The sequence below is a fragment of the Talpa occidentalis genome, unplaced genomic scaffold (assembly GCF_014898055.3).
Source record: "Talpa occidentalis isolate TD23 unplaced genomic scaffold, MPIMG_talOcc4v2.1 talOcc4.10, whole genome shotgun sequence".
In the NCBI taxonomy this organism is placed as follows: Eukaryota; Metazoa; Chordata; class Mammalia; order Eulipotyphla; family Talpidae; genus Talpa; species Talpa occidentalis.
In genome coordinates, this window is record NW_023600993.1 from 99,263,484 (window position 1) to 99,277,872 (window position 14,389).

General features: G+C 44.5%; 2 protein-coding genes across 2 annotated transcripts in view; one reads left to right on the forward strand and one right to left on the reverse strand.

The window, feature by feature from the left end:
* The window catches only part of B4GALT5 (beta-1,4-galactosyltransferase 5), a 126,067-nt gene extending 115,713 nt beyond the window's left edge, over positions 1 to 10,354 (reverse strand). Inside the window, exon 1 of the mRNA XM_054698181.1 lies at positions 10,298 to 10,354. The gene's annotated coding sequence lies outside the window, so the exon portion shown is untranslated. The remainder of the gene's footprint in view (positions 1 to 10,297) is intronic.
* A 1,691-nt stretch (positions 10,355 to 12,045) lies between these two features.
* The window catches only part of SLC9A8 (solute carrier family 9 member A8), a 58,880-nt gene continuing 56,536 nt past the window's right edge, over positions 12,046 to 14,389 (forward strand). Inside the window, exons 1-2 of the mRNA XM_037500220.2 lie at positions 12,046 to 12,121; positions 13,919 to 14,097. Of these exons, the coding sequence (XP_037356117.1) occupies positions 12,096 to 12,121; positions 13,919 to 14,097 (205 nt within the window). The 5' untranslated portion in view covers positions 12,046 to 12,095. The remainder of the gene's footprint in view (positions 12,122 to 13,918; positions 14,098 to 14,389) is intronic.

Genomic DNA, 14,389 nt, shown 5'->3' on the forward strand with positions numbered 1-14,389 from the left:
CATGAGGCAGCAGACCTCTCCTATCTTGCCCACTGCTCCCCTCGGCAGTGTATTTCAGTCAATCTGCCTGTTCTGCTCCCCACTCTGTCTCTGGTGAATCCTCTTACCCTCCTATCCCACACCTCTGGCCTATACCCCAGTTCTAGGATGCATAAATAAAATAAATCTTGAAGAGGAAAAAGAAATTGTCAGGAGAAACTGGCTAGGCAAGGATTAGAGGATCCACTGGCTACAGTGAAGCATGACATTACAAACCACATCTCTTTTGTTGGTGCCTCATTAAAAGGAGTCAAATAGGGATTTACTGCATTTGTGGGAGCTGTGGGAGCTGAATATTGTCTGGAGTCCCAGAATAAAGATAAGGAGCATCACTGAAGCTAATACCTGGAAGTATCTTAGTGACTTCTTAACTCCTAAAAATACATTCCATCACTGTAACCTATTTAACCATACATCTGTCCCTTAAAGAACACTAGTCAGATTTAGGAAAGTATGAAAACATGTAAAACAAATCAGAAAAGTCTCTGGTTTCTTGTTATCTCCCTGCTCTGCTGTCCACAGTACTGGCTTCATACTTACACTGCTGTCCTCGTGATCCCGGGCTGACTGCCAAGGGCTCTTATGGCTACAGGCCTCCTCCTCTTTCATGTTCAGTAGGAAATTAGGTTCATTTCCAGACCCTCCATTGTAAGAATGAGAAAGGACTTTCCCAGAAATCACCGGCAAGTGTCTCCTCACTTCTCCTTGGCCAGATGTGGGTCATATGTGCATTCCTGAACCAATCTCTAGAAAGGAATGCAATTTCACCATTGACTTAAACAAATTGGGTCCCCTGGCTTGGATATCCAGCAATCACCTACTCTGTCCACACCCCTGCCTCACAGGCTTGCACACAATAGCCAGACTAAGACATGAGTCTCTTACTCTAAAAGGACCCAATAATTTTTGCATCAGAAAACTCCTGTTGCAGGGGGGATGAAGTGAGATCATGCTGGCAGAGCTTAGCATGCAGTAGGGGCTCAAAAAATATTAGTTCTTATTGCTATCATCATCACCATCAGTTGGGTGCTTTAGCAGCAGACAGACTTCAGTGAAACACCAATTCCTCCATTTCTTAGCTATCTGACTTTATGAAATATCTTTCTAAGGCAATAGATGTGAGGCTGCCTTGATCTTAGAGGCGAATGCACGAATTCTGTTGACTGAAAGGGCTGTGTCTGTTTCTCAACCCTGTTGAATGGCCCTGGATGAAATAAATGTCAAATGATCCAGGAGATAGTGAGTCAACACTGCCTTCTCTGCAACACAGAGTAAGGCAAAGGGAAGGTGAACCCATCTAGCCTTTAACAGGCTCATCCTGACTCACAGGGAGAGGACTTGAGCAAACATGGGTGATTTTGTCTTCTAGCAAGAATTTCTTTTTTTTTTTTTTTAAGGTATTATATAGTTGCCCTCAGCTTTTCTTTTTTTAAGATTTATTTATTCATTTATGCATAGAAGAATTGGGGTATAGGCCCGAGGTGCAGGGGGTAAGAGGATTCATCAGAGACAGAGTGGGGAGCAGAACAGATGGATCTACTGAAATACACTTCTGAGGAGAACAGCGGGTGAGATAGGAGAGGTCTGCTGCATCATATGCCACATCAGTGATAGCATGACAGTGCTGAGACTTAACCCTTATGCCACCGCAAGGGTTAAAATTTCAGCACTATCAGCTATGCCAGCCACTGTGGCATGAGTTTGATCTTTGATCCCCCGCCAGGGAGCTAACCCACATAGCACAGCAGACTGCTCCTGTCTCACCCGCTGCTCCCTTCAGCAGTATTTCAGTAGATGCACCTGTTTCGCTCCCCAATCTGTCTCTGGTGAATCCTCTCACTCCCACACCTCTGGCCTACACCCCAGCTCTTATATGCATAAGTAAATAAAATAAATCTTAAAAAAAAAAAAAGTCCTCCAACATACACAGTTGTAGCCAGGCAAATAATGCATGACTGTTTCAACACTGCCTCCACATGTCTATTAAGGTCCCATCCTCAACTTAAAATTTGTTTTCTGATTATACAAGAAAAGCATGAGAAAGACACTGAAAAGCAGTCATCGTTCTAAGGCATTTTAGAAATTATCTCATATTTTTTTAATGCATAGACATACTTTTAAATGCTAAAGTGAATTTGTGCTATTTCTTATTCAGTGGTAAAAGCTAAGGTTTACTGGTACTTACAATGCATATGCAAGTTGCTTTCTGTGTATTAATTCATTTTATCCTAATAGCTATACATGATAAGCACTATTATTAACCCCTTTTTACTGATAGGGTTACCTGAGATATAGAGAGGTTAACTGACTTGGCCAAGGTCATAGCTGTTGGTGGCCAAGTTGGGATGCAGACGCAGGTCATCTGGCTTTAGGGCTCATGACCTCAACCACTACACCACACTGCCAAAGCCCGACCCAGGGGCCTTTCCAGAGTCAGCATCCACAGATAAGAGTCATCATTTCAGAATCTATTTACTCTTGTACTAGTGGATAATTGGGATTTTTCTAATTTCCCTCTGTTAGGAAAAAAAAAATTCCCTTTTGGTCTTTAAGAGCCATAAGGAAGTTCATGGTCAGATGAACCCCTACATGAGCTCTCCCAACCACACTGCAAGGAACCAGACTGAAGAAGAGCAACTGCTCCCTAAGCCAGAAGAGGAGGTGGCACAGAAGAAAAAGACATCCCAGAAGAAACTGAAGGAACAAAAGCCTATGACCTGGAAATACATTCAGCATAAGATAAATGCAAAGAAACATTAAAAAAAAAAAAAAAAAGACCACTTGCACTACTGCAAAGTAGCAGGTAAGCAAGAATAGAAGCAGAAAATGTTACTGAAGCCCTTTGACACTGTGCCTGTCACTGGAAACCTTCCGTGGCTGCCAGTCATCTTTCATAGACTAGAAACATGCCAGCTCGTCATATTTATTTAAACACAGGAAGTCAAGGCCACGGTGATTTGATATTTTTGTCTTTGACACGACTTCACCTCCCTTTTCTGAGTCACCAAGCCCTGTCAATCCTGACTCCCCAGCCCTACCCGCCATGACTTCTCTGTCCTTTCCCATTGTCCCCACATCAAGATCTGTGACAGATGGAAGCACTGGTTTCTAAGAGGCTCCTGCCCTTACCTTTTTCTTTCTCTTTTGAAAAAATAAATTTTCCTCCCACATTTGACACCACACATCATTTGCAGGAAAAAAAAAAATTAAAAATCAGAAATAAGTCAAAAGGAAAAACAATGCCCATGATGCACACTTCAGAGGCAAATGTGATCACAACAGCATTTTACTATGTTATTCTTGTCTTTTTTCATTTGGTTTTAAACTTCAACTATATTCAGGTTATGCATGCACATAAATTGAAGAGTCAGTTTCTAAAATCACACCTCCCTACCCCCCTCGCGCCTTCCATTTTCCCCTCCCCAAAGACAACCTGATGGGGGGTGGGGGGTTACTTAATTCCATGTTTTTAGATAACAAGTTTCAATTGCCACTGCCAAAATTTTCAGTTTTCCATATAATCTGATTTCCTACTACAGCATGAGGATCCTGCTCATTCCTTCCCCTCACTTCTACCAGCACATGTGCACACTCTTCCCATCTCCCCATTCTCTCAAGAATAGTTATGTGATTATATTGGTAAGATCAATATTTACTATTTACTTAGGTGTGCCTATGTAAATGCCACTCACAGCTAAGTTCCATGGTAAATGACAATACAAAGTCCTTTGCTTCCCTGCATAGCTTTTCATTTTTCCTTGAGTTAATAATTGTCTTATTTCCTACCCCTACCACAAGCCATCATGTTTTTCTTGGCGTTTGTTTTCAGTTCAACTCCAAAGTCTATTTTGGTGGTCCCAGTGCCCTCTCAACAGCTTCTAACACATCAGAAAGTCTACCTGTTTACCTTCTTGAAGAAATCTCCCCAGAGCCCTCAAACCAGTTGGCATTTGGACTAGTTACTCCTTCTGGCCATCATGGATCTCCCTTCAGCATCCTCTGGGAATTCCATTTACTTCTCTCTTGTGCTGGTTTTTGTTTCTCAGGTCATGTATCTTTTCTTTCTCCCTTGCCAGACCCATCCCTGCTCCAAACACTTTTGGAATTCCACAGTCATCAGTAGCCCTTGCAGAAAGGGTGTGTGGGAAGAGATTTGAGATTTTATTCTATTGGCTTCTTTGATGTTGTTCAGCTAGGTATAGAATTTAAGTTGGAAATCATTATCCTTCAGAATTTTGAATACATGACTCCATTATCTTTTTGGTTCCAAGTCTTTGCTAATAAGTCCAAAGTTATTCTACTCTTGAAGCTTTAAATGTGATCTAATTCCCCCCACTTCTAGAGGCTTATTCTTGGTATTCTGAAATGTTATGATGTTCTCACTGTCAGTCTATTTTTATTCAATGTGCTGGGCACTCAGTAAATGCTTTCAATGTGGAAACACATGTCCTCTTGTGGGGAATTTTTGTGAATGATTTTATCAATGATTCCTCCCTCTCAGTTTCTTAATAAAATGCCCTTTCTTAATAAAATGCCCATTATTCAGATGTGGAATTTTTAAGAAAGTTTTCCATAAGTATCTTGTTTTTCCTATTTTCCATCTTCATTTTTTTGTCTTACAGTCTGAGACAAACCCTCAAATTATCTTGCAGCCCTTAATTTTTTAAAATTTATACTGTCATGTTCTTAATTTTCAAGAGCCCCTGTTTTTAAAATATTCCTTTTTTTATAGCATCTTATTCTTGATTCATGGTAACTCTATGAAAAGTTGTTTTTTAGTTTTTTCCTTGGTATTATTTCTGTTTCTCTCTCTTACTTTTCTCTATTTGTTTTGGTCTCATTTTTTATGTAAAAGGGTATCATCAGCTGTCTACGATTTCTTGGTATTCTGGTCATATTTAAACATAGAGAACCAGGCCTCCCTCGTGGTAAAGGGGTTAAGTCTCAGCACCATGAAGCTATTGGCAGCCACTGTAGCACAAGTTCGATTTCCCACCAGGGAGCTAACCCACACGGCTCAGCAGACCTCTCCTGTCTTGCCCACTGCTCCCCTCAGCAGTGTATTTCAGTCAATCAGTCTGTTCTGCTCCCCGCTGTCTCTGGTGAATCCACTCACCTCCACCCCCACCCCCACACACTTCTGGCCTATACACCCCAGCTCCTGTATGCAAAAATAAATAAAATAAATCTTGAAATAAATAATAAATAGAGAACCAAGAAGCTGACCATTGCATGTGTTGGAAAGAAGGCTGTTGACTTTGAGCACAGAACCTCCTGACGTTAAAGCATCCTTATGTTATTCCTTTCAGTCTAGTCAGGTTTTCCAGGAGACTCTTGCAGTTTCCTGCCTAGCAGACCTGGTTCTGAAGTAATGTGAGGAGAGTCACTACAAACAATTTGCTTGGCCCCTCTGCATGTGAGCAATAGGGCCCGCAATAGGGCCCACAGATGTGGGAAAGGACTGGAAAGGGAGATCTCAGCATGAGGCTAATAAACCACCCCAAAAATTATCCATGTAAAGTCCTTAAAATGTGTGAATGTTGCCTCATTTGGAAAAAACACTTTGTTGCTGTGACTAAGGTAAAGATCATGCAATTAGGAAATAATTCTGGGTTATTAAAATCCAGATGGTACTAATAAGCTAAGTGCTTAGTCCTTAAGAGAGGTAGAGGGAAATCATAAACACAGAGGAAATGACAATATGAACATGGTAAAGGAAGAGAAACAGCCACAAGCCAAGGAATGCCAACAGCCACCAGAAGCTAGAAGAGACAAGGAATGGATTCTCCCAAATATGCTGGGACCCCCAACTCTAGGCACACCCTATTTTACTGTCTCCAGGTAAGTACACAGTCACTTAAGCCAAGTGGTGGCTGGGAAGATCTGGAAATCTGCTTCTCAAACAGACTTTCAGCCCATTTTCTTTATCTTATACCCTCCTCTCACCATCTCATTTCAATTTTACTTTCAGAGTTAAAATTTCTGAGCCTTGGGAGGAATTTCTGGGGGTAAATCAGGGTGATATTGGCTTTTCCTAAGGCTGCTTGAGGATTTGGTTTCTTAGATCTGTTGAGTCATTTACCAATTAATCCACTTTATGTTCTCCAAAATGTTCTTACTATTGTTCTCCAAAAAGTTCTCTAGTCCTTGAGGGTTTATATATATAAATATATATATCACAATTTTCACAGGATTTTCAATAGGTAGGAAATTCTAAAATACTCCCTGAATAAATGCTGTTTCAAAGGAGAAAGTATAAAGAGAGCTTCATGCTTCAAAACCCATGACCCTCAAAGCAGATTTTCAAAACAAAGTCATACGCCCACCTGTTTATATCATCCAAGAAAGAAAAAATATGCTTAGGTGTGTTGTCAAATGAGTCAGCTTCAGAGTCTCCCCTGCTTAAGAATTCTGGGGAACTGTTTAGGTCATGCACCTCAGACTTACCCTGCAGAGGGGAGGGGGAAGGGGGACATTTATCCCGACTCCTGCCATTGGTTGAGGGCTGTTCTGGGAGCACCCCCAGTACAACTGGCTTGCTCTGTGCTGAGAAGCAGCCCTGGGGCAGCAGCAGTAGGACCTCCAAGAGGTAAAATACAGATACAGCAGAGTTGGCTATAAAGGAGGCGCGTCAATGACAAATTTAGATTCCCAGGCCCCATTCATAATCCAGCAGATCTGTGATAGGACTGGAATCTATATTTCTATTTTTTAATATAAATTATTTTATTTTATATAATTCTTACATCATTTTTCATTTTTGCATAATGTATGCATTTGCATTTTGGTTATATTCCCCATACAATTCCCACCCCCCCCTTATTCTGACCCTAATTCCTCTTCTCCTCCCCCCAACCCCCACTGTAGTGTGTCTCTGGTCTATAGTTGCTTGTTGATTTTGATTTTTACTTTATTGCAATTAGTCTTTTTCCTGGTGCCTTATTAAGGTTTTCTAACTTCCTGCTATGAGTGAGACCATCTGGTATTTTTCTTTTTCTTTCTGACTTATTTCGCTGAGCATGATGCCTTCCAGCTCCATCCATGTTGCTGCAAATTGCATGAGTTTACTTTTTTTGATTGCTGAGTAATATGGAATCTGTATTTCTTAACAAACTCTGATACAGCTATCACACCTGACTCAACTGAATTCTACTAGCCCAACTTTTACATTCTACCTGGTAATTCTGGTTCCTCTTGTCCACTAAGTGGCCAGGGCCAGATAAAGTCCACAGACATTAAAGGCTCATTCCCAATGCTACCCCATTGGGAGTAAATCAATATGAAACAATACTAAGTGGTGTTTTTTAAAGAGGAAGGAGGCCAACAATGATCTTATTTTTCCCCATGGTGTGGTGGTTAGAATAATGTTCCCTCCCAAGATATTCACCAGCTAATCCCTGGACCCTGAGCGAATGTTTTATTGCACAACAGGGGAGAATTAAGATTACTAGTGAGCTGACCTTGAGATAGGAGACCAGTGACTACAACCAGGGGCGTTCAACATAATCACGAGACTCCAGTGAGTCACGTCTGATAGCAGAGTGGAGGTTGGAGTCATACCCTTGCTGACTCTGAAGAGAAAGGATGGGGCCACAAACATGGGCGGTGGCAGCTTCTAGAAGCTAGAAAAAGCAAGAAGACTGCTTCTTCTGTAGAGCCTCCAAAATGAACACAAGTATGCCAACACCTTCATTTTACTCCCATGATACGTCTAACCTACCTAGCTATAAGATAATAGAGTTGTGTAGTTTTAGGTCAACTCCTTGCAATAACTTTTTTAAAATGATTTATTTATTTATGCATACAAGAGCCAGGATGTAGGCCAGAGATGCGAGGGGTGAGAGGATTCACCAGAGACAGAGTGGGGAGCAGAGGAGAGGTCTGCTAGGCCATATGGGTCACCTCCCTGGCCAGGGATCGAACCTGTGCTACAGTAGGTGCGGATTGCTTCATAGTGCTGATGCTTGCGCCACCAGGGAGGCTGGTAATAAATTTCTTAATACACACCTCCTACTGGTTCTGCTTCTCTGATTGAACCCTGACTGATATACCATGTGGATTCCTTTAAAAAAAAAAAAAAAAGAAAGAAAGAAAGAAAAGAAATGTCAAATTCTTTAAAAGTTTTCTTGGTGCTCTGGTTTTGTGGATAGCTTTGGCATTTTCTAAGCTCTGGGAAAAGAGTGGTGAAAAAGACTTCACCTTTCCACATTTGTGAAAACTGGGCTTATCGGAGTACACCTTGTAGGGTCATTTTAAGTGTTAAATAAATTCCTGAATATAATGCACTTGCAATGATGTCTGGTACACAGTAAATGTCCCAGGAACAGTAGCAGAAATGAAGGACTGCTGAAAGGCAGGAGAGAAAGCTCCCTGCCAACAAGGAGCTTTTGGACTGGAGGAGGGAAGGGATGATAAAGTCAGAATGGAAGGGAAGAGGAAGAGAGACTGACTTACATGATGGTGATAAATGCCTCCAATGCTTGTTTAAAGATTTCTTTTAATATCCAAAAGGGCAGATTTATTATAAAAAGGGAGAGAAGAGTAAGGGACGCTTGCTGAGACACAAACGGGCAGAAAGCTGCCCTGCAAGGGACAGGTTTGTTAAAAGAGAGGCCTGCATAGTCACAAGTAGGCAGGCTTGAGAGAAGAGCTGCCTCTGCTGCTTTGCGAAGGGAGAAGGCTGGCAAAGAGGAACGCCTGCACAGGCACAGGCGGGCAGGAGGGCTGCCGCTGCTGGTTTACAACTTTAGACAGGCAGTGGTTACCAGCCCACTGACCAAATTCAGCCTGCCATCTGCTTTCACGTGACTCATGAGCTAAGAATGGTTTCCACATTTTTAAAAGGCTGAAAATAAAATCAAAAGAATATATCATGAGATGGGAAAATGACGTGAATTTCAAATTTCAATCTCCATAGAATTTTTTTTTTACCATTTTCTTTTCTTTTCCTTTTTTTTTTTTTTTTTTTTAAAGATTTATCTATTTATGCATACAAGAGCTGGGGTACAGGTCAGAGATGTGGGGGGTGAGAGGGTTCACCAGAGACAGACTGGGAAACAGAACAGGCAGACTGACAGAAGTACATTGCTGAGGGGAGTAGCGGGCGAGTCAGGAGAGGTCTGCTGCGCCATGTGGGTTGCTCCCTGGCTGGCTGGGAATTGAACTTGTGCTGCAGTGGCTGTGGATTGCTTCATAGGTTGCTTCCTAACCCTTGAGTCCCCAGTGAGGCCCAATCTCCATAGAATTTTATTGGAATGCAGCCAGGCCTATTTAAATCATCTGTGGCAGCTTTGCCACTATAGCCTAGGAGCTGAGTTGTTTCAACAGAGAGCACAAGGCCTAAAATACTTCCTGGATCTTTACAAAAGTCTGTTACCTTGCTTTAGACTGAGTGTTCAAGGAGAGCTTCCCTGAAGAGGTGGCTTTTAAGCTGAGAGCTGAATAAAAAGAAAGCTTGGATCTAGGAGAATAGGACAAGAACTAAGTAAGAGCTTTCTCTACCCCCTTAACAGCCTTTGAAAGAGGGGCTCTGTAGAAAACTTTGGGGCCCTGAGACTCTAAGGGTGCTGGGTTGGGTGTCTAAGGTTACAGAGCCTAAGGTCCTAAGTTAGGGCAGCACAGGGCTGCCTGGCACCAGAGCATGCAGTAATCTGTGCCAGACCCAAATCAGCCTAGCACTTCCCAGGAGCCCAGGAACTGCATGTTAAGTGGTTTTATTTGCCTGCCTCAGGGCAATGACTGGGGATTTTGCAATAGATTCCTTCCCGGGAATAGGTGGGAAGGACCTGACCTTGCCCATAGGCTTGAGAGCAGGTGCTCTGCAACTTCTTGATTGGCTGCAGAACCATGACAGCCACAAAGGCTGGACCTGACCCTGACAACAGGAGCTATGACAAGGGCATAGCAGGAGCTATGATGGCAGGCAGAACCAGGCAGCTCTTGGAGAACGAACGCAGGGTCCAGCTTTTCTCCTGCCTGGCCCACAGCCTGCACCCTGAAGTGAAGAGGCTCACCCCCAGCCCATAGGGGTCTGACCCCAGCTAGGTGGGGCTGTCTGGGCTGGAAGATGAATAACAGCCTCAAGTTCTCAGTCAATGTCTCTCTCTGAGAGAACCCAGCTCTCCATCCTCTCTGGGCCAGTTCATTCCTGACAGGCTCTGCGTTACAAGCACAAAGTAAGCTATGAGCCCCAATTTAGAGTCAGAAAAATTACGGGCATCACGAGAAATAGGGGGGACCAAAGAGACAGATTCTGCACCTGAATCGCAGGCTCCACTTGCCAGTTGTGTGACATCAGGAAGGTGGCTTGACTTCTTGATGCTTCAGTTCAGGACTCATGATAGTATCTACCTCAAAGAAATGTTAGGAATTAAGAAAACAATAGCCAGCACCACACCCCAGGAAGGGCTCAATAAACACTGAGTAATCCTAAATACTTTCTCTCCGTTAGTTTTGACAACAAGAGATACTGGAGTGGCAGAGGGCTCTGGGTTTAAGCCAGTGGATCTCCACCCACTTCCTCAGGGCCAAAATCTTGACAAGCTTGATTTTTCTCTTTCTTCTACATGCCACAGTCTAGCAGGAAACCTGATCTTTGAAATATGCACAGAGCCCAAACATTCCTGCCACCTCCGTGGTATCTATCACCTTAACCCAAACTGTCATCTGCTCTCATCTAGATTTTTGCAAAGATTTCCCAGCCCATCTGGGGACTTTCCCTTCCCCCATCACCTCCAATCAACTCTCCACAAGCAAGCAAGCCCTGACAAAAGTTGGGCTGTCCAACTCTTCAAAAATCTTCTGTTTCCTAATACATTTAGAATTAACCAACTTCTTTATTTTATGATCATGTACTATTGAGTTCCGACTCCATGTGTTCTAGGCTTTCGCAATAAAACAACAAAACATATAATCATATGTTGGATGTTAAGGAGAAAAAGAACTCAGGGAGGGGGGAGAGCTTGGATTATAAATGGGCTGGTCAGAGAAGGCTAAGGGATAAGGAAAGGGTTAAACAAAGGCCTGAGAAGTGGGAAAAGTGGTAGCCCAGTGCCTACTAGGAGTAAAGCGTTCTAGATAAAGGCTCATGAGTGCAGAGATGTTCCTGGTGTGCTCCTAGCGCACTGATGAAGCCACTGCGAACACAGTGCAAAGTGTGTAAGAGGAGGGAGGGTGATCGGTCTCTGCTGGGAAGAGGCCCGTTGAGTCTGTAGGTGCTCTCAGATATTTTTCTCTGTGATTGGAAGCCAGTGGAGGTTGTGAGTGGAGTGACAGGGCTTTTAAAGGATCACTACAGCCACTGTGTAGAAAACCATGAGGAACAATGGCAGAGGGGAGAGACCACTGGAGCTGCAGTGACAGCTACACAGAGGAACTAGGAGGGCTTGGACCAGGAAGGGGAGGGAGCAGCAGAGGGGGGTCTTACCATAGGGTGCCAGCCTTCCTGTTGGGGTCCCTCCTATCCCTCCAGTGTCACCTGGCTCCTCACCGTCTCCCCAGCAGCACAGACCACTGCCTCTAACAGATACCTGCTGACTGAATGAATAGACGAAAGGATGATCCACTGTTAGATCATCGCAGCGCATTTTAATGACAAAATTCAATAAATGTTGGTGGTCAGCCCTCTTTACGCTGAGGGACCTGCGGCTCTGCTGGGAAAGTGTCCCCTGGGGACCCTCAGCATGGCCTAGGCCAGAAGCTTCTTTGCCAACTTTTGAGAAGTCCTGGCACTGGTGGAAAGATTGCCTTCACGTGAGTCACAGTTACCTCACAGGAGTTTCCCCCCAAACGTCCCCGCCTTGTGGTGGAAAAGCCAGCATATCTCGGGGGGCCAGACGGTCACGAGGCCCCGGGCACCCACCCGCGGTGAAAGCGCCCCGGGAGCATCCCCCCCTCGCTCGGGCCATAGAGACGAAAGGACAGAAGGGTCGCTCTCCGCAGCCGAGGCCCCGCCCCCCGCTCGCCGGTCAGCCCGCATCTCCAGCGGAAGCCGGAAGCAAACACGGGCCCTCCTAGCCCCGCGGCTCCGAACTCGGTGGTCCTGGAGGCTCCGCAGGATGGGGGAGAACATGGCGGAAGAGGAGTGAGTGGGCTTTTCCAGGGCGGCGGAGGCGGCAGGGCTGGGCTACGGCGGGTGACAGCGAGCGCCACAGGCCGCCCTCCGGCCCCGGAAGGCGGAGCTCCCTGTGCCTTTTGGCCTGGACTGGAGTCCTGGCCCCTGCCAGGAGGGCGGGACGGGAGGGCCTGGGCCGCAGCGGGCCTCGAGCCCCCTGGAGAGCAGAAGCTCGGGCTGGGGCTCCCGCCCAGCGCTGGCTTCAGAAGCCGTCTCGCGAAACCGCAGCCTAAATTTCGCTTTCCCAGTTTTCGGTCATTCTATCATCCAGGAAGTCCCGCACCCCGCATTTTACCAGCTGACTTCCTCTGCTGAAACCATCAGTTTTCGCTTCTGTCTCCACAGTTTCATTCATTCACTCCCTGCTGGCCGTGCCCTTGGTACATGGTAGTGAAGCAGGCTAAGCAGGAGCTGCCCTCAGGGAGCTTGCATCCTAGTGGACAGAGCATAAATAGACAAGACGATTTCAGTACTTTGAAGGAAATGCACTAGTGGGAAAGAGGGAGAGGCTGCTCAGGAAGAAGTGACATGACAGCTCAATCTTTAGCGACCAGAAGGGATAGGAGAGGGAACAGCAAATGCAAAAGGTCTGAAGTGAGAAAGGGACAGAAACAAAGGCAGAAGCACTGGAATATAGAGTACCAGGGGACTGGTTGTGCAAGATGAGCTAGAGAGATGGGGTCTGTATCTTGCAGGTACTTCTGGGTGGGGACCGTCTCCATACCTGTGGGCCATAGCCTTGCTTGTCACAGATGCCCAATCTATGTTTGTGGAATGTATGTAAGAATTACCAAGGAACCCTTGCTTGAAATTTGACTCCCTTGCGGACTTTTCAAATGGGTCTCTTGGTCTGGTGGTCATTTCATTTAATCACCTTACTTATTGAGTTCCTACTTTGTGCCAGACACTGAATCAGGGCCTCAACAACACAACAGCACAAAGCAAAAGAGGTTGTATAATCTAGCGATTTCAGGTTTGTCACAAAGCTTGATTCTACTGCTGGCTAACTGAGATATTGACAAGTTATGCAACCTTGCTGAGACCATGATAATACCCACCTCAGTCGTGTTATATACATTAAATGATAGAGTGTATGTTACCTAGTCCCTGAAATGAAACAGTACTCAATAAGCAATAGCTGTTGTAATGACAATTGTGATGATTATCATGTCAATATTGTACTAAAATATTCCCAACACAGTGTGAGGGGAGAATGGAAGCGAGGGATAGAGTGGGGTATTGCAAAAGAAGTTGCATTTGAGCCTTGAGAAATCTGAGACTATTTGCCCAGATCAACAGTTGGGCAAATGCAGGTGACTTCTTCACCATGTGGAAGTAATCCAAGGAAAAGAATGTAAATTGGAGAAATAAAGGCATCAAAAAAATAATGTTGGACCTTGGAATGTGACAGGACACCCCTTTGCCTCTGTTTAAAGCCACATTAAATGCCAAAGAGCAGGCGGCATTTTGTTTATGGCCCAGCCTGGATTTCCTCTTGTTCTTGTCTTCTAAGTGGTTGTGTTTTGAAGCACTGAGGCCTCTTGTATCCTCCTGTGATGGCAAACAGAACTTTTCTTAAATCAATTTCTTTCCTATGCATGCCTATTCATTGCAAGACTTCTGATTCCCCTAAAGCTCTATGCCAGGTTCTCCTGAGGGTTGTATAGTGTGTGTGTGTGTGTGTGTGTGTGTGTGTGTGTGTTGCACTGATACCCAGGGCCCTTTTTTCCTTTCTCTAATTCCACTGCTTTTTATGTCCTCCAACAGGTTCCCCAATACAACTCATGAAGCTTTCAATGTCACCCTCCACACCACCCTCCTTGTCACTACGAAACTGGTGCTCCCCACCCCTGCCAAGCCCATTCTCCCAGTGCAGACGGGGGAGCAGGCTCAGCAGGAGGAGCAGTCAAGCGGCATGACCATTTTCTTCAGCCTCCTGGTCCTAGGTGATTGCAGAGACACCATCATCTGCCATCTTAAGTGTCTGTGTGGGCTGTCTGTATGGTTAATCCTGTCGTTTAAACCTCTATTTACCTTGTCAAATCTTCCATTTGGTTTTCATTTCAAACACTAAGGGACAATAATCATTTCATACCATAATAGAGTTACTCTTTAGCAGTTCTGACGTGACCTTTATGTAATAACTTAGATATACTTTGAAAGCAAGAATGAAAGAATTTTTGACTTCAAAAGAACCTTGAACATCTGGTAGTTTAGTGGATTTCAAACTCTGCTCAT